This window comes from Rhineura floridana, chromosome 9 (assembly GCF_030035675.1).
Source record: "Rhineura floridana isolate rRhiFlo1 chromosome 9, rRhiFlo1.hap2, whole genome shotgun sequence".
NCBI lineage: Eukaryota > Metazoa > Chordata > Lepidosauria > Squamata > Rhineuridae > Rhineura > Rhineura floridana.
The window spans coordinates 123,715,662-123,738,480 of record NC_084488.1 but is presented as its reverse complement, the minus strand read 5'-3'; the positions used below and the strand labels follow the sequence as shown (position 1 = coordinate 123,738,480).

Below are 22,819 nucleotides of genomic sequence, written 5' to 3'. Positions count from 1 at the left end.
TTTTGAAGCCATTGTTAAAATGGTGTTGCAATACCGTATTTCTAGTCTTTTTTTTTAGAAAATTAACAAGTACATCTCTTGGGATTTTTTTCATTGTTGCATATCTGGAATTAATTCTGTAAACTGTATCTATTTCAAATTCCATCCGATCTTCATTCATTTCCAAGGATTTTGCTAAAACAGTAACAATTTTCTCTCTGATGTCTTCACCTGTTTCCTCATAATATCCCTGATAATGGGATTTGATGATTAATCAAGATAGACTATGGAAAAAAGTGAACTTTGTATGTTTTAGGGGTCAAGTTTGATATATATTATGTACCTATAGCTGATCTGTAACAAATCGGAAGTCAAGTTTTTTCTTTTTCTTTTTGCTGTATTGTTTTTGTTGTTTGATTTTGTTGTGTCTGTTTTATAAAAATTTGAATAATAAAAATTATTACAAAAAAAAACAAAACTAAATTATTGCACCTTTATTTTCCTACGTTTAATAGCAGCAGCACTAAATTTGGCAACAGCAAGTGTCGCCTCCGGTTTATAATCACCTAATAAATAATCTAGGTAGAAAGAATCCGTTTTAGCTGGAAAAGGCGACAAAATAGGCGCAATTAATTCATATCTTATATCATGGTAAAATATACAACGAAGAAGATGTTCATTCGATTCAATTTCTCCATCAGCACAGGGGCAGATTCTCTCAGAATATGGGGTTTTGTTATATCTGCCAGACAATACAGCAGATGGGAGTATGTTTAATCTAATTAGGGTAAAAGCCCTTCTATAGTTGGGGAGTTCCAGAGTTGAGAGGTATGACATTAAGGTGAAAAACTTTGGATTATGTCTTTGTTTCCTTACAAGGAGTAAGTGATGCTGGAAATCGATGTCTCTAAGTCGTTGTTTGATTATCACACGAGCAGAATCATAACCCAGATGGAAAATATAAGGCAGAGAAAAACCTAGGTTTAATAGTTTATCGTGGATCATTTTTTCCCAAGGAGAACAAAATTTATCTGAAAGTACATGCGGAGCCAGACCTATGGGACTAAAAATCAATTTCAGCCATAATAATATTCTCAATTTCCATACACAAGACTCAATAGATTGAAGACCACATTCTAATCTCAATATGTAATTTGGGACACAAGTAGGAACTCCTAATATTGATCTTAAAAAGGAGTTTTGAATGGCTTCTAGTTTGGAAAAGTTAGTATATGTACTAGTTTGGGCCCCATATAAGAGTTGTGGGAGAATTTGAGCAACAAATACTTTTATGGCTGGAGAGATGATTTGGCCCCCTTTGGTATAAAAGAAAGATAGTAAGGCCTTTGTTGTACGTCTGGCAGTTAGCAGGGAGGAGGAAATATGCATCTGATAGGAACCTGATGCTTGTAATACAATACCAAGGTATCTGATAGTTCTCACTTGCTCAATCGGCAGTTTATCGATCCTCCAAATGTGTTTTGTCTTTTTTTTAGTAAAGACAAGAACTTTGGTTTTTTGTCGATTAACTGTTAGTTCTTCTTCAAAACAGAAGGATGTCAGAGCTGCCAACAGTCTTTTAAGGCCAATGGGTGTCTGTGAAAGAAGCAGTATATCATCTGCGTATAACAGGCAGGATCTCGGGATAGATGATAAGATTGGAGGGTGCGATGGTATAGCTGTGAGTTTGGCCACTAAAGGATTTATATAGATGTTGAATAATAGGGGTGCAAGAATGCACCCCTGTTTGACACCCTTAAAAGTAGAAATTCGTTTTGTTAAGTGGCCTTGATTATTACAACGAATCTGCAGGGAAGTGTTATGATATAAGCCCTGTATCAAGGTTAAAAGACGCCTATCAATTCCCAAATTTTGCATTTTGAGCCAAAGTCTTGATTTATTATTTATTTATTATTTATTATTTCAATTTATATACCGCCCTTAGCAGAATAGCTCTCAGGGCAGTGAACAAACAAGACAAAATACAATATATCATAATAAAAATCATAAAAACATATACAAACAAACAACAAAAAACACTACAAAAACACAATACGATCTGGATATAGAATCAAAGGCCGCTCTTAGATCTACAAAGGCCGTATATAGAGCATGGCCATTGGTTTTACTATATTTGGTGATAAGGTGCTGAAGAACCAGAACATGGTCAGACGATGATCGTCCTACCCGGAAGCCAGCTTGTTCAGGTGCTAGCAAATCAGTTTGGTTGACCCAGTCTAATAATTTCCTATAGAGGTAAGTGGTGTATAACTTACTTATTATATTAAGCAAACTTATCGGTCTATAGTTTGCTGGGTTCAACCGAGAACCTTTCTTATATATTGGAATTATTATAGCAGCGCCCCATCCTTGTGGTATAACCATGGAAGAGTTGATATTGGTAAATAGCGCAGCCAAGGTGGGGGCCCACCACTTTGCATTTGCTTTAAAGACCTCTGGAGGGATATTGTCTGGCCCTGGTGCCTTGTTTGATTTAAGGGTGGCTATAAGATCTAAGACTTCAACAGAGGTAACAGGTGACCATACAGGGAATTCTGTAGAAGGGTCTGCTAGGGGATCATCCATAATATAATTTCCCTGATATAGAGCAGTATAATAGTTTTCCCAAATGGCTGGGGCAATGGCACATTCTAGTTGGAAATTAGATTTAGGCCACTGTTGGGCTATTATGTGCCAGAACATAGTCGAATCCTTTAGTTTAGAAGCCTGGAGGAGATTTTGCCACATTTGTCTTAGGGCAATAATCTTCTTCTGTTTGATTGTTTAAACATTTTCCTAGCTGCCCTAAATTTTTCTAGATGTTCATGAGATCTATGCAAGTTAAATGCTTGATGTAGGGATTTGACTTGTGTTCTTGCCTCATAACATTCAGAATCAAACCAAAGATTCACCTTATGGGTAGGCCTTCTCATTATCTCCCTAGGATCTCGTCTTATCAAATCTTGGATTTTATTTATTAGATGATATAAGTGATGGTAATTTACGGAACTATAAGTGGCTGTTATAATTTGGTTTTTTTTTTTTAATAATTTTTATTCAAATTTTCAGAAGACAAACAAAACAAAATCAAACAACAAAAACATAATAATACAATAAAAACTCTTGACTTCCGATTTGTCACAGATCAGCTATAAATATATAATATATATCAAACCTGTCCCTTGATACATACAAAATCACTTTTCTCCATAGGCTATCTTAATTAATCGTCAAATCCCATTATCATCATTTCATTTTGATCTTTCAACAAAAAGTCTAAGAGAGGCTTCCATTCCTTAAGAAATATATCTGTCGATTTTTCTCTAATTAAGCATGTCAATTTATCCATCTCTACTAAGTCCATTAATTTCAATAACCATTCTTCCATTGTTGGTGTTGATTCCATTTTCCACTTTTGTGCATATAATAATCTTGCTGCTGTAATCATATATAATATTATTCTTCCATATTTCTTTTCTATTTGTTTATCCATAAAACCCAATAAAAAAAATTCTGGCTTTGACTGAATATTTATCTTTAGAATTTTTTGCATCATCCTACCTATCTGTGCCCAGAATGATTTTGCCTGTTTACACAACCACCACATATGATAAAATGATCCTTCTTGTTGTTTACATTTCCAACAAACATTAGGAACATTACTATACATTTTTGACAACTTTTCTGGAGTCATGTACCAACGGTACATCATTTTATAGAAATTTTCTTTAAGATTATAACATAATGTAAATTTCAATCCTTCTTTCCACATATTTTCCCATTGGTCCATTTGTATATTGTAACCAAATTTTTTTGCCCATTTTACCATACACTCTTTTACTTGTTCTTCTTCCATTTCCATTTTTAACAAAAGTTTATACATTTTCACAATTATACATTCATCATTTGTACACAGACCTATTTCAAAATCAGATTTACTTATTTCAAAACCATACATTTTCTTATCCATTTTATATCTTTCTAACAATTGTAAATAGGCAAACTATTGAGAACTATATCCTTCCTTTATTAATTGTTCTCTCTCTTTCATTATATATTCTCCATGCACATTTTCTAAAAGTTCTTGATAGGTTAACCATTTCTCTTTTTCAGCCATTTCTCTTCTATAAAACGCTTCTTGACTTGAGACACATAATGGTATTTTGGAATAAAACCTTGGTTTATATCTGTTCCATATTTTCAACAAAGGACGCCTTATAAAATGATTGTTAAAGTCCACATTAACTTTTACTTTGTCATACCATAGATATCCATGCCATCCCCACTTCAGATTATGGCCCTCCAAATCCAATAGTCTTTTATTCCTCAATAAAATCCATTCCTTTATCCAGACTAAACAACAGGCAGCAAAATAAAGTCTCAGATTTGGCAGTCCCAGTCCTCCTCTTTCTTTGGCGTCTTGTAGTAATTTAAATTTAACTCTTGGTTTTTTTCCCTGCCATACAAATTTAGAAATATCTTTTTGCCATTGTTTAAAGGGTAAATCAGAGGATATTACAGGTATTGTTTGAAACAAAAACATCATTCTCGGTAATACATTCATTTTTATCACAGATATTCTACCCATTAATGACAACTGTAGTTTATTCCATCTTGACAAATCTTTCTTAATCTCTGTCCATAATTTTTCATAATTATGAAACAACTTTGAATTTTTATTTGTCATAATAATACCTAAATATTTCAACTTTTTCTCTATTGTAAAATCTGTCTTGTCCATTAACTCTTTTTGTTCCCTTAAAGATAAATTTTTCACCAACATCTTTGTTTTTTGATTGTTGATCTTAAAACCTGCTAAAGGTCCGAATTCTTTCAATTTGTCCATCAATACATTAATTCCTTCCAAAGGTTTTTAATGGTCTGTAATTCAAAGGAATTTAGACCTTCAGCGATCTTTTCCTGAAGTTTAGGAATCCACTTAATCCGCGCTGGACGTACCTCAACATCCGTCACAGCGAATGTTCGTTGTTCTAAAAAAGGGGATTTATTTGTACCATGGACAATAGAAGTTATTGGAAAATGATCGCTTTCAGGACGTGCCAAGACTCTGCAGCATTTAATTTGAGCAAAAAGTTCCAGCGAGACAAAGATCATATCAATAACAGATACTCCCCTGGGCCCTAAATAGGTTAACTCTCCCTCAAGGTCACCTCTTATACGGCCATTTAGGAGGGATAGATTGAGTTTTGCAGACATAAGCATTAGACACAGACCCGCATAATTCATACCTCTGTCCCTAGATTGCCTTAAAGGGATACTTGGTGGATCATCTATCAATGGAGGTTCTAGGTGATATTTGGAATATAGGTCATTATCTGATGCGCCCATTCTGGCATTGAAATCCCCCGCTAGGATTAAATTGGCTTCAGGAAAAGAGTCTGTCAAGGTTGACAGATAAGACTCTAACTTCCTAAATTGTTTTTTGGTAGAGTTTTTTCTTTTGCTAGGGGGAATATAAACATTTACTATGACGTAAACAAAAGCTGTAAATTTTAACAATACTGCAACAGCTAAATCGGGCAGGGGTGTTAAAGTACAAATCTCAGCTTCGATTTTGGTGGTGACTAGAATACATACACCTCCCTTAGCTCTTCCTCCCCTATTACTCCTCAGAGCTTCAAGCGAAAAGGCTGAAAATCCATCTAAATATATTTCATCTCTGGCCCAGGTTTCCTGTATTAAGATGATATCAAAGGTGGAAAGAAAATCTTTAACAGTTGGCATTTGTATTTTGCTAGTCCATCCCGCAATATTCCACGAAATCAAAGACAAGGACCACTTTGAACTTGATGGTCTTGGTCAAAATCCCTGTAGAAGGTGTGGGTTGGGTTTAGGTAGAGTCGATATTACGGATAAATCTGGTGAAGCACTTGCAGAAATATGGTCTTTATTTGGTTCGATGTCATTCCGTTTGGTATTTTCGATGTTTCTCCCTCCAGGAGTTACATTTGCCATTTGGGTTTTTAAAGTCTGTAGGAGTTTTTCAAGTCTGATGGTTATCTCGCTTTTAGCATCTATCGATAAGGAAAGAAATGAGTCAAGTAAAAGGATCTCTTCTGGTAGAAATTTCTCAATTTCTAGGGGATTTGTAGCTTTTTGGTCATGATTCGAATCCGAATAGCTACAGGGTAGAGTGTTTAAACATTCTACAATGTCAATGCTATTTGACAAGAGAGATCTACATCTTGATTGTTTGCCTGAAATCAGACTTTGAGGTGGAGCGCAGTTTTTAAATACCCTTGATAGTAGAAGGTTGTGTTTTAAAAGAAGCTGTCTTCTTTCGTAGATACAATTCGTTATATTGTCATCACATAGTGTTATCAGGGCTCTAGCGATATGTAATTATTAAAGAGATATTCCACTGAGATGATCTGATGTACATTTAAAAGCCCAGGGATTATATAATCCAAGGTGTCACATAAATGCTGTTTTCGCGCTTGTAGATTCAGCAAGCCTCACGGTTTTGGGTAGTTTGTTATAGCTATCATATTCCCACTACGAACTAAGTTCCATCTAATATCGTTGGAAGCTGAAAGAGGTATCAGCGTTTTCGGAGACTGAATGTTTTGATGTTGTTTCATTACATTTCGAGATGTAGGGGAGCCCTCTGAGTTCATATCAATTGGATTAATCCTAATTGGGGGATCAGTTTGATTTGTTTGTGGTGTCAATAGATGGAGAGAAATCTCTTTTTTTGATTTCTTCTTTCGCTTTCGCTTCCTCTTTTGCTTTTTAGACATAGACTTTGGTGAATCCAGGAGTTTAAAGAGCTTGTTGTAATTCATGGTGTTTTTGCGGTGGTTTTTAGATGACTTCAGATTTTTTGTTTTCCTAATTTGTTTACTCCTAGATGCCTTTTTGGCTCTTGTAGAGTTCCCATTTAAAGTCATTGATTGACCATCTTGTTTTCCCATAGTCTGCGTTGTTTTCGTAGCTGTAGTTATTATAACATCATCTTTATTTGCTTTAACAGAATTATTAAGTAGAAGGTTCGTTAAAGTGGTAAGTAAAGAGTTCGATTCGGCTACAAATTGTGCAATATGAGTTAGCATCAGGGTGGTTGTATGTGTCCAGCTTTCATTCAGCAGAACCGACTTACATTTTGGTATCTGGGAGGATTCTGCCTCCTGGTGGAAAATATATTCCTCTGAGCAATTTAAATTTACTGAGTTTTCACAATGAGAGGATTCAAGGGACGGCATTGAAAGTGAGCTGTTCCAAATAGAGTCATCTAGCACATTTCTGTCAAGTGTAAATTCATCATGAGAGGATTGTCCAATAATTTGAGCTAATTCCTGGGCTAGGTTACAAGCTTCTTCTTCTGTTAATAATACACAAGGAGAGAGGGAAATTGGCCAATTATGGCCAGGAGGTACAGCTGTAGGTTCTGACCTTGGAGTATTTACAGAATTGGCATCTTTCTTTAAGCAGCAATAGTTTGTTAGTTTCGTCTGCTTTGGCTGTTTTGCTGGAGCTAAGCCCAGATTCAAAACATCCACTGGCGTAAGGCCCAACTTTTTATAGCTTTCTCTGTACCATGTTTCTGCAGCCCTTATATCATTGTAGACAATTGTATAAATATCAGGTGGTATACTGTTACCGGTAGAGCTTCACAAGAATAGATATCTTAGTGTAAGTATAAGTGTCTTTTCTGTTTCTGTTTCTTTCTTTCAAGGTTATACTTTATCACTTATATATCCTCAGGCTTAGTTTTAAGGACTCCGTGGGAGACAATGGGAGTCTCTATCAGCAAAAGTCAGCAGTCTTATTTAATGTTTAGTATTTTGATACGTTAGAGAGGAAAAAATTGATAAAATCCTTATTTTCTTCAGATTGATATTCTTCTTCTGTTCATATACATAAACAGCCAAAGGAGTTTATATATTATATTAAAAATAGAGGTAAAATTAGGACTAGAATTGAAATAATCAGAGGAGTAGACTTACTACAGACTGCTCTCTGCGGCCATCTTTTCTCCTCCCAACTATACACAGTATTCCAAGGATGGTTGCACTATTGATGCATTACAGTATTAGCAATTTTATATTCAAATGAATCCTAACATTGCTTTCACAGCTACTGTATAATGGGTCAACATATTCACCAAACAATATACAATAAACCCAAGATCTCTTTCCTCATCCGTTACAATCAGTTCATACCCAATCAGTGTACCTATATATGTTTAGGATTTTTTTGCCCCAGTGTGCATCACTTTAATATTAACATAAAATGCAATTCAACATTGAATTGAAATGCAATTCAACATTAAACCTCTTGCCATCATCTTTGAGAAATCCTGGAGAACGGGAGAGGTGCCGGAGGATTGGAGACAGGCAAACGTCGTCCCGCTCTTTAAAAAGGGTAAAAAAGAAGATCCGGGGAATTACAGGCCGGTCAGTCTGACTTCAATACCGGGAAAGATATTAGAACGGATAATAAAAGAGTCCATCGGCAACTATCTAGATGACAATGCTGTGATTAGAAGGAGCCAGCTTGGGTTTGTCAAGAAAAAATCCTGTCAAACTAATCTCATCTCTTTTTTTGATCGGGTCACTAGCTTAGTAGATGGTGGAAATGCTGTAGGTGTCATCTATCTAGATTTCAGCAAAGTGTTTGACAAAGTCCCCCACGACCCTTTGATTAGCAAACTGGTCAAATGCGGACTACATGGAAATACTGTCAGGTGGATTCACAACTGGTTGGAAAACCATACTCAAAGAGTGGTCGTCGGTGGCTCTGCTTTGGACTGGAAGGAGGTCTCGAGTGGAGTGCCACAGGGTTCTGTCCTGGGGCCGATACTCTTCAACATTTTTATCAATGACTTAGATGATGGGGTGGATGGAAGCCTTATGAAGTTTGCGGATGATACGAAACTGGGAGGGATAGCTAACACAATGGAAGACAGGAATAAAATCCAAAGGGACCTGGATAGACTAGAAAATTGGGCTGAAATTAATAAAATGACATTCAATAAAGACAAATGCCAGATTCTGCATTTAGGCCACAAAAACAAAATGCACGGGTACAGGATGGGAAATACCCGGCTTAGCAGTAGCGCGTGTGAGAAGGACCTTGGAATTGTAGTGATCGCAAGTTGAACATGACCCAGCAGTGTGATGCTGCAGCAAAAAAGGCAAACGTGGTTTTGGGCTGCATAAACAGAGCTATAGTTTCCAGGTCAAGGGAAGTAATAGTCCCACTATATTCTGCATTGGTCAGGCCTCATCTGGAATACTGTGTTCAGTTCTGGGTGCGTCATTTTAAGAAAGATATAGACAAGTTAGAGTGGGTTCAGAAGAGGGCGACGAGGATGATAGCCGGTATGGAGAACAAGTCTTATGAGGAAAGGTTGAAGGAACTTGGCATGTTCAGTCTGGTGAAGAGAAGGCTGAGGGGTGACATGATTGCACTCTTTAAGTACCAGAAGGGCTGTCACATAGAGGAGGGTACAGATTTGTTCACTGCTGCCCCAGCGGGTAGGACTAGGTCTAATGGTTTTAAGTTGCAGGAGCATAGATTCAGATTGGACATTAGAAGGAACTTCTTGACAGTAAGGGCAGTTCGGCAATGGAACTGACTGCCTAAGGAGGTGGTGGGATCCCCTTCGCTGGATGTCTTCAAGCAGAAGCTGGACAGCTATCTGCAGGAGATACTCTAGCTGTGGATTTCCTGCTGTGAGCAGGGGGTTGGACTCGATGGCCTACAAGGCCCCTTCCAACTCTATGATTCTATAACTTTATATTTTTTCTCATTAATGGTTAATAGGAAATTTAACAATAAAAAAAAAAGGGTTAGGAAAAATAATAAAAAAATAATCATTAGCTCATACCAAGGGTACAATACAATAACAACTATCTTAAATTAAAACATATAAGTCATTATAAGCCTTCCAAATGTCCAAATAGATTGAGAAAGTGGATAGAGAAAAGTTCTTCTCCCTCTCTCGTAATACTAGAACTCGTGGACATTCAAAGAAGCTGAATGTTGGAAGATTCAGGACAGACAAAAGGAAGTACGTCTTTACTCAGCGCATAGTTAAACTATGGAATTTGCTCCCACAAGATGCAGTAATGGCCACCAGCTTGGATAGCTTTAAAAGAAGATTAGACAAATTCATGGAGGATAGGGCTATCAATGGCTACTAGCCATGATGGCTGTGCTCTGCCACCCTAGTCAGAGGCCGCATGCTTCTGAAAACCCGTTGCCGGAAGCGTCAGGAGGGGAGAGTGTTCTTGCACTCGGGTCCTGCTTGCGGGCTTCCCCCAGGCACCTGGTTGGCCACTGTGAGAACAGGATGCTGGACTAGATGGACTACTGGCCTGATCCAGCAGGCTTTTCTTATGTTCTTATGTTCTAGATATCCACATGAGATTGACATTGGAAGGAAATATGTTCAAATGTAGCATGCTTGGTGAGGTCCTCAGGCCATTGCGTAATAGGCAGTGGGACTGAAAGATAGTCTTAACCCTTATATACCCAGTCGATCACTGCACTGTGCAGGTGAGGGCCTCCTGAAGATATCATCTTATCAAGAGGTCTGTTCTGCACAACATAGGAAATGGACCTTTAGTGTAGTGGCAGTGACCTTTTGGAATCCCCTCCTTAAATATTAGACAGGTGCCATCTCTGTTATCTTTTTGGCACCTACTGAACCCTTTCTTCTTTCAACAATCTTTTAAGTAGAGACCTTATCCCAATCTACGTCTGTGTTGGAATCACTTTTTAATATGTTTTAAAGTTTTTTTTTTTTAAAAAAACAGACTTTGATTTTATATGTTTTTAAGGATGTTTTGTTTTAATATATTTTAAAGTCTGTTTTTATAACGTTTTACAGCAGTTTTAGGACTTTTGTTTGCCACCATGGGCACCTACCAGGAGAAAGGGTGAGATATAAATCTAACAACAACAACAACAAAAAACTCTGCCCCCATATCCGGTCTGGCAAAATTATTACAGGACCTAATAATGTCATCTACAGCATCAAAGGTCCATTCATCGGCTCATTTTCCAGTGTAATTTATACCCTCATCAGCCAACAATGCCCTTTTGGGACAAACGGGTCAATCTCCATGAGAGATGGGGCAGAAACTAAATTCAGTTTGCATTAAAAGGAAACTTGATTCACATTTTCTGAAAAATATGCAAACTGAAACACAGTTATCCTTCAGAATTCGCCTTCCGTTGAATTTTGCTATGCAGTTCTGCAGCCAAACACTGTATATGTGTGCACCTAACAGCATATATTAGTCAAAATAATATATAGAAGGTGCTATATTAGGGAAAATGGCTTTGCAAAAATCTGTGCATTAGGCAAAAGTGTATTAAATATTTATATAGCAGGAGAAATGCTCACAAAACCACTGACAAATTTTCATGAGGACTTCCTTTCTTAAAGAAATTTAAAAAAAGTAGAAATGTGGAGAACAGAATCTGAGACTGGAAAGAACAGAAGCCGTAATCGACATATTTGCCCACCCCTAGTCACTATGCCAAGAACTAAACAGACACAAATCTGACATGAGAAATGGCAATATTTATGGGAGAACATTTCAACCTCCGGAGACACTCTGTCACTGACCTTAAGGTGGTCTTTCTGGAACAAAGGAACCTCAAAAGAAGAGTACAACATGAAAGAGCTGAGTGACAATGCAAGATGTTCACTGCCATCACTGGTTGGGTTCAATCGAGAGAAAGGATTTCTACCACACTAAGAACTCTTTCTTGCTTTTGATGCCAAAGACTAACAGGGTGGGCTACCCTGCTGGGAACATTTCTATCATGTTGCCCTTGTGACTTCCAGCTACTCATTGAGGAGAGGAGCAGAAAACCATAAGATGTCCAAGTACAAGCGATCTGGAGGTTTCTGCAAAGCTTTCCAGGTGGCCAAACATTATATTATATCATAGAATCATAGAATAGTAGAGTTGGAAGGGGCCTATAAAACCATCAAGTCCAACCCCCTGCGCAATGCAGGAATCCAAATTGGAATATATTCCAGCTTTACGCTCACCTGTTCTTCCTGTGTTTCAATAGAAACAAGTTCGGAGCCTTCTTTTTGACACTCCCTTCTGGATTCCCACCATGTGTTTTTATCCCGAGTAATTAAATAGAGGTTCCTGTTATATATCATCCAGCCAGCTTGTAAGTTTCCAATAATGACTTCTTTCAGTCAAACCAGGAATGGAGAAAGAACAGAAAAAGAGAACAAGAAATGGGATTTAATATAAACCACCTTGCATGTGTGGGCAGATTTATATTTTTTTTCACTGACTAGATTTGTGTGGCCTCCAGATAACGTATGTTCTCTAGGCAGCTCACAAACATTCAAACACCAAAACACCTTCAGCCCTGCTGCTGCTGCTCTAAATACCTGGGTAGGAATAGCTAGGAGAGAGAGGACAAACAGGAACCTTCCATCTAGGGAACAAGCAAAAGATGCTGGATGATTCTTCCTCCCACCTGGCTTATCCAGACCCCAATGCTGCATTTCCCTCTGCCTGTAACCTCTCTTATAGGGTTGCCCCAATCCCTCCACACATTCATAGGCACCCAGGGACATAGTTAAGACCACCAAAACCCCTGGCAGAAATACTCACTCCCAGATGTCAGTACTCGGCTAGATGATGTCAGTTAATTAGGGGGCAGGCTCTCTCTGCTGGCCAAAGATGACTCAGGGCTACTGTCTGTGGTGCTTTTCGACAGCCCCAGCTAAGGAAGAGCAGGGAGGTAGGTGGTGTCTAGAGTCCTCACCAGCTCCTCAGTCTCCCAAATGTGCCTCCTTGTCCATGTTGCTTAACTGGGTCAGCAACGGGCCTATCAGATTATACAGCCAAGAGACTGGCTGTATACTATAGTCGGCATGGATTTTTCACATTCCACAATGCTAAATTGAAAATCCATGACATTTGCATAAGTTCATGTACTCTTAAATTATATTCCTATAGTATGGGGATAAATGGAAGGATAAGAAATTTTGCAAGCTTTTATATTTGCCAAGACATTTATTTATTTATTTATTTATTGTATTTGTATACCGCCCCATAGCCAAAGCTCTCTGGGCGGTTTACAGCAACTAAAAACATCAAAAACAAGCATACAAATTTAAAACACATCTTTTAAAAGCAATTTAAAACACAATTTAAAAAATTTAAAACAATTTAAAAAACACATGCTAAAATGCCTGGGAGAAGAGGAAAATCTTGACCTGGTGCCAAAAAGATAATAGTGATGGCGCCAGGTGCACCTCATCAGAGAAATCATTCCATAATTTGGGGGCCACCACTGAGAAGGCCCTCTCCCTTGTTGCCACCCTCCGAGCTTACCTTGGAGTAGGCACCCAGAGGAGGGCCTTAGATGTTGAGCGTAGTGTAAGGGTGGGTTCATGTCGGAAGAGGCAGTCCATCAGGTATTGTGGTCCCAACCTGTGTAAGGCTTTATAGATTAAAACCAGCACCTTGAATCGAGCTCAGAAACATATAAGCAGCCAATGCAAGTGGGCCAGAATCGGTTGTATGTGTTCGAACTATCTGGTCCCTGTTACCAATCTGGCCGCTGCATTTTGCACAAGCTGCAGTTTCTGAACCATCTTCAAAGGCAGCCCCACATAGAGTGCAAGGCAGTAATCTAACTTGGAGGTTACTAGAGCATGGACAACTGAAGCCCTGTTATCCCTGTCCAGATAGGGACATAGTTGGGCCACCAACCAAAGTTGGTAGAAGGCACTCCGTGCCACCAAGGCTACCTGAGCCTCAAGTGACAGACATGGTTCTAAGAGAACCCCAAGCTATGAACCTGCTCCATCAGGGGGAGTGCAACCCCATCCAGGACTGGTTGGACATCCACCATCTGGACATCCACCCACTAGCAGCATCTCAGTCTTGTCTGGATTGAGCCTCAGTTTATTAGCCCTCATCCAGTCCCCCATGACATTCTGATGCTTCCCATAAGCACATTTCAAAACAAAACCTTACAAAACTTATAGTCCTGAACTCAGAAATGCTTGCTTAACAACCCTCTAAATTTTCATGATGATGCATACAACAATCAGATAAAATCAAGAGTTCAAAGTGTAAAAAGAAAGAGGAAAAAACCAGACCTCTTTTTTGACTTTTTTCTGTCAGAGTCCTCCTAATTGGTTGAAATTAATTAAAAATCAGCCATGTTCACAGAGTACCTGTAATCCTATTACTGACCTTGCTCCATACTCTGACCTTCATCTTCTGCAGTTCAAAAGTTAAAAAAATGCCTGGCCGGTTTTTAATTAATTTATGAAATTTAGCATTGAACTCAATGATAATGTTGAGCATGCTCAGTAAGAACAAACTGTCAGTGTTCTAAAAGCCAGACTCACAGCTGCTTGGCTTGGCTAAATAGGAGGCCACATCCACTTCAGACTTTGATTTCTCTTTAGGCAGTCATGGCCTCCCACAAAGAATCCTGGGAAAGTGTAGTTTGTAAAGGGTGCTGAGAGAAGACTCCTGTTCCCCTGAAGGAGCTGCAGTGTCCAGAGACAGTCAGCCACTCTGACTGAAGGTCTGTGAGGGGAACAGGGCATCTCCTAGCAACTCTCAGCACCCTTCACTAACTACACTTACCAGGATTCTTTGGGAGAAACTATGACTGTCTAAAGTGAAATAAAGGTCTGGTGTGGATGTGGCCAATGACAGCTTTGGTTTAAATGTGGGTGGGATACTACATGTGCCTGCTGTAGAATAAAAAAGTGGGGGAAACCCTGAAAATGAATTATGTTCACAATGTTTTCCTTTTGGAAAGGAAAGGGGCTTCCCTTCTGCCCAGTGCCTATCCACCCATTCTCTTACCATCCCCACCCCTCCTTCATCTCCATCCCCTTCCCATTCCTGCCCTCCTCCTCCCCCCACCCCTCCCCCAGGTCAGTTTCACCTATCCTAAGCATGATTGCAGGGGAGTAAATCCCACTGAACTCAATAAATATGCAAATGATCAATCCATTTTCAGCAAACTTGGAAAGGATCCCATTTCTTATCTCCTGGATTAAAAAGCAGAGAAATTCACTAACAGGCAAAAAAACTTGCAGTTTAAGAACGTACCTATAGCCCACAGCTATTTCTATCAAACTTTGAAAAGCCGGGAAATTGGGCAGCTATAGTGAATGCACCAGGGGAGCAGGAGACCTGACCTCCTCTCTGAGATATTGGACTGCCCTACAAAGTTGTCAAAATGCAAACACAATTTGGGTTGGTCTTTCACAGTCCAATCCACTTGCTGTGTAGCTTGGAAGCATTTGGTAACATGTGCCTCTGAGCATATGGTGAGTGGTGGCAACACCTGCAATCAGCCCAAATAATAGAAACAAGACATGTGCTGTGCTGATCTTGTTTTAGCAAGGAGGAAGCAACAATATTAAGAAAGTGGGTATAGTTCAGATAGTCACTTTAAATATGTTTGATTTACTTTGCAATTTTATTAAATTTCCTTTAGTAAATCATTTTATTTTCGTCCGGTTTCTGTGAATATGTGAAGTCCAGCAACATTTTGCAACACTAAAAAAAAGCTCCAAAAACAATTGTGGAATAATGGCACTGACTGTTCTGCAGAATAGTTTTCAATGTGTATTTATTTATTGAATTTATTAGTCACCCATCTGGCGGGCTGTCCAGCCACTCTGGGCGATGTACAACATAGGCATATAATATCTAGACATTAAAAATCTAAAAACAATGAAGATAAAATCTAGCCCACCCCAAAAGCCTGCCTGAAGAGCCAGGTCCTCAAGGCCCAGCAGAAGCTCATCATACAAGGGGCATGGCGGAGATCATTTGGGAGGGAGTTCCACAGGGTAGGGGCCACAACTGAAAAAGCCCTCTCTCTAGTCCTCACCAGTTTGGCTGTTTTGACTGATGGGATGGAGAGAAGGTCTTTTGAGGCTGATCTTGTTGGGTGGCATAGCTGATGATGCTGGAGGCGCTCCTTTAGATAGACTGGGCCGAAACCGTATAGGGATTTAAAGGTCAAAACCAACACCTTGAATTGGGCCCGGGCACTAGTAACCAGTGCAACTCTTTTAGCACTAGAGTGATATAATCTCGCTGGTGGCTGCCTTTAATCAGGTGTGCCGCTGCGTTCTGTACCAGTTGCAGCTTCCAGACCATTTTCAAGGGTAGCCTCATGTAGAGCTCATTGCAGTAGTCTAGGTGAGAGGAGACCAGGGCATGTACCACTGATGGGAGCAGATGATTGGAAAGGTAGGGGCGTAGCCTCCATATCAGATGGAGTTGATACAACGCTACCCGGCTCACAGCCAAAACCTGAGCTTCCATGGACATTTGGGAGTCAAGAATGACCCCGAGGCTACGGACCTGTACTTTCAGGGGCAATTGGAGCCCATTGAGCACCAGATCTAAATCCCCTAACCTTCCCTTGTCTCCCACGAACAGTACCTCGGTTTTGTCAGAGTTCAGCTTCAGCTTGTTCCTTCCCATCCAGGCACTCACCGACTCTAGGCACTTGGACAGGGTTTCTACAGCCAACCTCAGTGAAGATTTAAATGAGAGACAGAGCTGTGTGTCATCCGCATATTGGTGACACTGCAGCCCAAATCTCCTGATGATAGTCCCCAGTGGCTTTATATAGATGTTAAAAAGCATCAGGGAGAGGATGGAGCCCCATGGCACCCCACAAGTGAGAGGCCAAGGGTCTGAAACCTCATCCCCCAATGCTACTCTTTGGTGCCTATCAGAGAGGAAGGAATGGAACCACTGCAATACAGCAGAGCTTGGAAAAGTTACTTTTTTGAACTACATCTCCCATCAGCCCCAGCCAGCATGGCCACTGGATTGGGCTGATGAGAGTTGTAGTTCAAAAAAGTAACTTTTCCAAGCTCTGCAATACAGTGCCCCCTATGCCTAACCCCTCCAGGCAATCCAGAAGGATACCGTGGTCAACGGTATCAAAAGCCGCTGAGAGGTCCAGGAGGACAAGGAAGGTGTACTCACCCCATCCAACGCTCTCCTCATATCATCCACCAAGGCGACCAAGGCTGTTTCAGTCCCATGTCCAGGCCTGAAGCCCAAATGAAATGGATCCAAATAATCCGCTTCCTCCAATTGCACTTGCAACTGCTTCGCCGCCACCCGCTCAACAGCCTTGCCCAAGAATGGTAGGTTTGAAATTGGGCGAAAGTTATTAAAATCTTGGGGATCCAAGGAGGGCTTCTTTAAAATTGTTTTTATTACTGCCTCCTTGAGAGCTGATAGCATTACGCCCTCTTCCAAGGATGCATTTACCACCGTCTTGATCCCCTTGCCCAGTCTGTGGATGTCAATAGACATGAGGTGTCTCAGTTTGCACAAGATAAGACAGTGGGTGGTGAAATGTATTCTAGCAAAATTCTAGTTGTGCTCTATTTTCTTAATTGACCATGCCCACCTTTCCTTAAATGGAGTGGTTTGAGCATAGTAGACTGAAAATATGCATCTTGGGCAGGCCAAGTTTTTTTCTTCTAATAGCTGGAGTCATTGCTTAAGTAGTAACATATTGTAATCGGTCTGATTTTACATCAAACTATAGTTTCAGATTCAACTGTTAATGCACCCAAAATAGAAATAGTGCATAACCTCCAGTTTGAAACACAAAACATTGTCTTCACCATGATATGACACTGACCAATAAAACGTCTTTGAAATTAATAAAAATAATTTTGACACAGATTTCTAGGATAAATAATGAGAGAAATATAATTTTCTAGGTTAGATTCTCTGTAGAAACATTAGTAACACAGGAAAGAAGCAAAGTAAGAACACCAACAAATGTAAAAAATTAGTTCTCCATCTTAGGAGATGGCAGGTGTTGCCACCACTCACCATATGCTCAGAGGCACATGTTACCAAATACTTCCAAGCTAAACAGGAAGTGGATTGGACTGTGAAAGACCAATCCAAATCCCTCCACACATTCATAGACACCCAGGGACATAGTTAAGACCACCAAAACCCTTGGTAGGAATACTCACTCCCAGATGTCAGTAAAAAATGTAAATGTATTGCCTTCAAGTCAATTCTGACTTATGGCGACCCTATGAATACGGTTTTCATGAGGCTGAGAGGCAGTGACTGGCCCAAGGTCACCCAGTGAGCTTCATGGCTATGTGGGGATTCGAACCCTGGTCTCCCAGGTCATAGTCCAACACCTTAACCACTGCACCACACTGGCTCTCAGATGTCAGTACTCGGCTAGATGATGTCAGTTAATTAGGGGGCAGGCTCTCTCTGCTGGCCAAAGATGACTCAGGGCTACTGTCTGTGGTGCTTTTCGACTGCCCCAGCTAAGGAAGAGCAGGGAGGTAGGTGGTGTCTAGAGTCCTCACCAGCTCTTCAGTCTCCCAAATGTGCCTCCTTGTCCATGTTGCTTAACTGGGTCAGCAACGGGCCTCTCAGATATACTTATCCCCCACCCCGATGCTGGAACTAGGCCAGATCATGTCTGTCATTCCGGGGACAGGCTGTCTCTAGTGCCTGAAGGTGACATTGCTCAGAACCTCGCTCTACCCAGCAGAGCTCTTATTGTACAGTATCTCAGCCCTTGGTGATCCAAAGAGGGATTCACCTTTGGAGATGCCCTTTAGCAGCCTCCCAAAAGCAGATGCCCTTTTGGTAGCAGCTGCTTTTCAAATTTCCTAAAGTATAATTTTGAAGGTAAGTTATATATATGGATATTTCATTAAATTCCAGGGTAATTTATGAAAGGACAATCATATTTATGAAAAGACAACAGATTAAAATTTAACAGGAAAAGTTCTACACCTTGGAAAATAGAAACCAAATGCACCGTTATAAGATGGGGGATACTTGGCTCAACAATACTACATGTGAGAAGGATCTTGGGATTATTGTTGTTCACAAGTTGAACATGAGCCAATACTGTGATGTGGCTGCAAAAAAGGCAGATGCTAATTTAGGCTCCATTAACAGTAGTACGGTTTTCAAACTGTGTGAACTATTAGTTCCTCTCTATTTGGCACTGATTAGGCCTCAACTTGAGTACTGCGTCTAGTTCTGGACACCACAGTTCAAGAAGGATGAGACAAAATGGAACGTGTTCAGAGGAGGGCAACAAAGATGATCAGGGGACTGGAAACACAGCCCTATGAGGAGAGACTGAAAGAACTGACGAGGTGCGCCTGGCGCTAGCACTGTTATCTCTTCGGCGCCAGGTCGAGACTTTCTTCTTCTCCCAGGCATTTTAGCATGTGTTTTTGAATTGCTTTTTTAAAATGTTTTTTTTTTATTTGTATATTTGTTTTTAATATTTTCAATTGTTGTAAACCGCCCAGACAGCTTTGGCTATGGGGTGGTATATAACTGCAATAAATAATAATAATAATAATAACTGGGCATGTTTAGCCTGGAGAAGAAAAGACTGAGGCGAGATACGATAGCACTCTTCCAGAACGTGAAAGGTTGTCATACAGAGGAGTGCCAGGATCTCTTCTTGATCATCCCACAGTGCAGGACACGGAATAACGGGCTCAAGTTGCAGGAAGCCAGATTTCAACTGAACAGCAGGAAAAACTTCCTAACTGTTAAGAGTGCTACAACAATGGAACCAATGACCCAGGGAGGTGGTGGGCTCTCCAACACTGGAGGCATTCAAGAGGCAGCTGGACAGCCACCTGTCTGGTATGCCTTATCTTGGAATCTTGTATTGAGCAGCCGGTTGGACTCAATGACCTCATAGGCCCTTTCCAAGTCTACTACTCTATGATTCCATATTTGAAGGATTCAAGGAGCAAGAGAGGAAATGACATTATACAACCCTCAGAAAATGTTTTTTTTCTGGTACTAAAATATTTAGCCTGTTTCTGTTTACAACTATCATTCATTTATTCCCCCTCTCTATTTTTTTTTCATTCCAAAGATTTGGAACCTATTTTCCAATGAATGTACCTAGACAGCCAATACCACTATTAAAGGAGAGCCCAGCCCAGAGACCTGCACAGGTGAACTGGTGGGGCATAGCTTTCCCCCCTGGGCACAATGAGGGGGCATCATAGACCAGTGGGCTGGAGTGGGTGTTACTGTGGTCCATGGGTATCTTATACCACTTGCCAAAAGACCAATTTGCTCTGTGAATGGGTGTGAGGGCTTCTTCCCAATCTTGGGCAGACAAATCAAGACAGAGATTTTGCTGGTGTACCAACTATTCCATTGCCCAGCAGTCCCCCTGACCAAGCTGAAGGGGTCGCCTTGAAGATGGTACTAGAGAACACAATAAAGAATAGGACTGTTATGTGACTAGTTTTGATTTATTACTCAGAGCAAGTAACTGTGTCTTCTCCCACTATGAAATTGGCTAAATTGAGTTGAAACACAGGGGAGCTAAACTGAATATTCTCTTTTTGACCAAATTGGCTTGAGCTTCTGGTAGGGTGGGCAGTTGCAAAGGGGGGCAGGAGCCCTGTGCCTTTAAAGGTTATGAAGAAGAGGGTCTATTATGGTGGGTTTCCTTTGTTCTCCAGGTCCTCAGCATGAGATGGTAACTTACCATTCACACGTTTAATTTCATCATTTAAGTCGGCGAAGTCTTTCATCTTCTCCGACAAGTTTTGAGCTGCATCGAGTATTTGGAAATCTAAAAGGTTTGCAACAGTTTAAGCTAAGAGTATCTGAAATAACAATCTACAGAAAGCATTTCCCGGTATTTTGACACACTCTAGAATGAAGCAAGAAGCAGCACTCCAGTCATGGGCAGACTTGATTCCCTGTGGCTGAGGTCACCAAGGGAGAGCATGAACGTGAGAACCTAAGAAGAGCTCTGCAGCTGGAACACACCAAAGGCCCATCTACTCCAGCATCCTCTTCTCATCTTAAGAGCTGTCCATGCAGTGCCTCTGATTTCCACCTCCTGCTGGCATTTGCTCAGTTACAAACCAATTCTTTCCCTGAGTCCCACAGTTAAGCCCCAAACTGTGTTCAAAGCAAGGTGGACAAAGGAAGGCTACCTTGTTGTTTTCTGTTCTGATTTGTCAGAGCTAAATGACACATCTCTAAGAAAATACAAGCCACCAACCCTGTTCCTACTGAATATGGGGGATGATGGTGGTGGTGATGGAGGAGGAGGAGGAGGAGGAGGAGAAGGAGCACACTTCCAGAGGACCAGTGTGGGTTGAGAACCACAACCTACTGTTGGAAGTTTCACTTCAATCAATGCATTGTCCGGCTGTGTGCTCTGAATCTATTGACCATTAGGGGCAATAGATATAGTGAGTCAGTTGAAAGGGCCTCTGCTTGAATTCTCTCCTTGTTACTTTCCTCATGTTTAAGCACGCCTCTGTTTGGTTAGGCTGATATTCTCAGGGTTATCATCACTTCCAGTTCCTCCTCCTTCTTCCCACAATTCTCTCTCTCTCTACTTTTGATCTAGTGTTGATGATTAGGCTTATTTTAAATTTATTTTATTTAAGATAAACACCACTCTTTTTCATATTCTTTTATATATCCAAAGAACTCTGCTGCGTAAAGCAACTCTCTTTACCCACCCAATCTCAATCACCTTTTCTTCCAGATGAGCAACACGATTATACAGTAATATCTCAGTTAACAAAGTAGATGGACATTACTTCTTTAACAGACACTTTGGGACCAGAGGTAGGAATAACATGGAAAGAATAGTGATAGGCTCCTACACCCGCTCCTAGATGGTGGGGGCAGCTGCAATAGGAGCTTTAAAGGGTGCCTATGGCACCCTCCCTCTCCCTCCTCCTCCTCTCATATTGGATCTTTCCCTCCCCAGCCCTGGGAGAAAGCATGAAATCTCTTTAACGCAAAGAAAACACACAGTCCTGTCACTTTCACCCTAGGAAAGCAAAGGGACAGGCGTATCAGTTTATTCATAGCAATGCAAAGCCACAGCCTAGTCAATTTCACCTTAAAGCAAGGGCACAGGCTTGACAGTTTATCCATAGCAAAGCAAAGCTGGTCAGTTTCGCCTTGTAAAAAGCCTTCCTTCAAAGGAGCTTCATTCCTAGAGGATTTGTTTACTGAGGTATTACGGTTATAAGCTCTGCTGGGGGGGATGAGGTGGAGAGTTGGGGGTTTTGTATATACGTGTCACTCACACAAAAGTAATCCCAAAGAGATTTATAGAATTTAAAATCCACTAAAATGAAATATACTAAACTATTCTTACTTACCATCCTTGTCTTCATAGTATGAATCGAGCCCTATGATAAAACTCCGAATCATCTCTACTCCCATTCTGAATTCTTCCTTCTTTTTAATTTCCGCAAAATCTAAAAAGGAGGTAGGCAGAAGAGAAACGCTGACCCCTGGTGGACTCAATGAGGAGTTAGAATTTCTTACTCTCGTGAATTTTAAAAATATCCAGGATCCCTTCCACATTCTTTTTCCTCAGTTGTTTGTAATCATCCAATCTTCCAGTGGGTACCGGTTTTATGACCCCTGGGAAGGTATATATGAGCACGACTAGTGAATTCTCCTCTGTGGTGCTCACAGAAGGATATTTCACACCAGCTGTTGTAAGTGAAAGTATTTTTAAAAACAGATTTATTATGTTATGCATGATTTTATTTTATATGCGCATGAATGTAGTGTGTCCTTGCTATTTTATTTACAGCCCCTGACAAAGACTGAAATGTGTTGGGCTTTTCTTAAAAATAAAATGTATTTTTTCTAGCATCTTGGGGTTCCCCCCTTTCTTTTCTCATTCCAGCACACTAGTCTGATGTTACTAAGGATATCTGTAATATTGGGGATTTTTCATTCTTTGATTCATTTCATGAACCAAAGTTTGGAAACCTCAGAGGTGCAAAGAATCCTGG

General features: G+C 40.3%; 1 protein-coding gene across 3 annotated transcripts in view; it reads right to left on the bottom strand.

The window, feature by feature from the left end:
* LOC133364439 (C-type lectin lectoxin-Phi1-like) overlaps positions 1-22,242 on the bottom strand; it is a 30,383-nt gene extending 8,141 nt beyond the window's left edge. For 2 of the 3 annotated variants that reach the window (XM_061584955.1, XM_061584957.1), the window contains exons 1-3: positions 22,172-22,242; positions 20,524-20,610; positions 12,014-12,165 (exon numbers count right to left, since the gene is read on the bottom strand). In XM_061584955.1, coding sequence (XP_061440939.1) covers positions 12,014-12,165; positions 20,524-20,610; positions 22,172-22,235 — 303 coding nt within the window. In that variant the 5' untranslated portion in view covers positions 22,236-22,242. The remainder of the gene's footprint in view (positions 1-12,013; positions 12,166-20,523; positions 20,611-22,171) is intronic. The other variant, XM_061584956.1, reaches the window with a different exon arrangement.
* Positions 22,243-22,819: the final 577 nt, after the last annotated feature.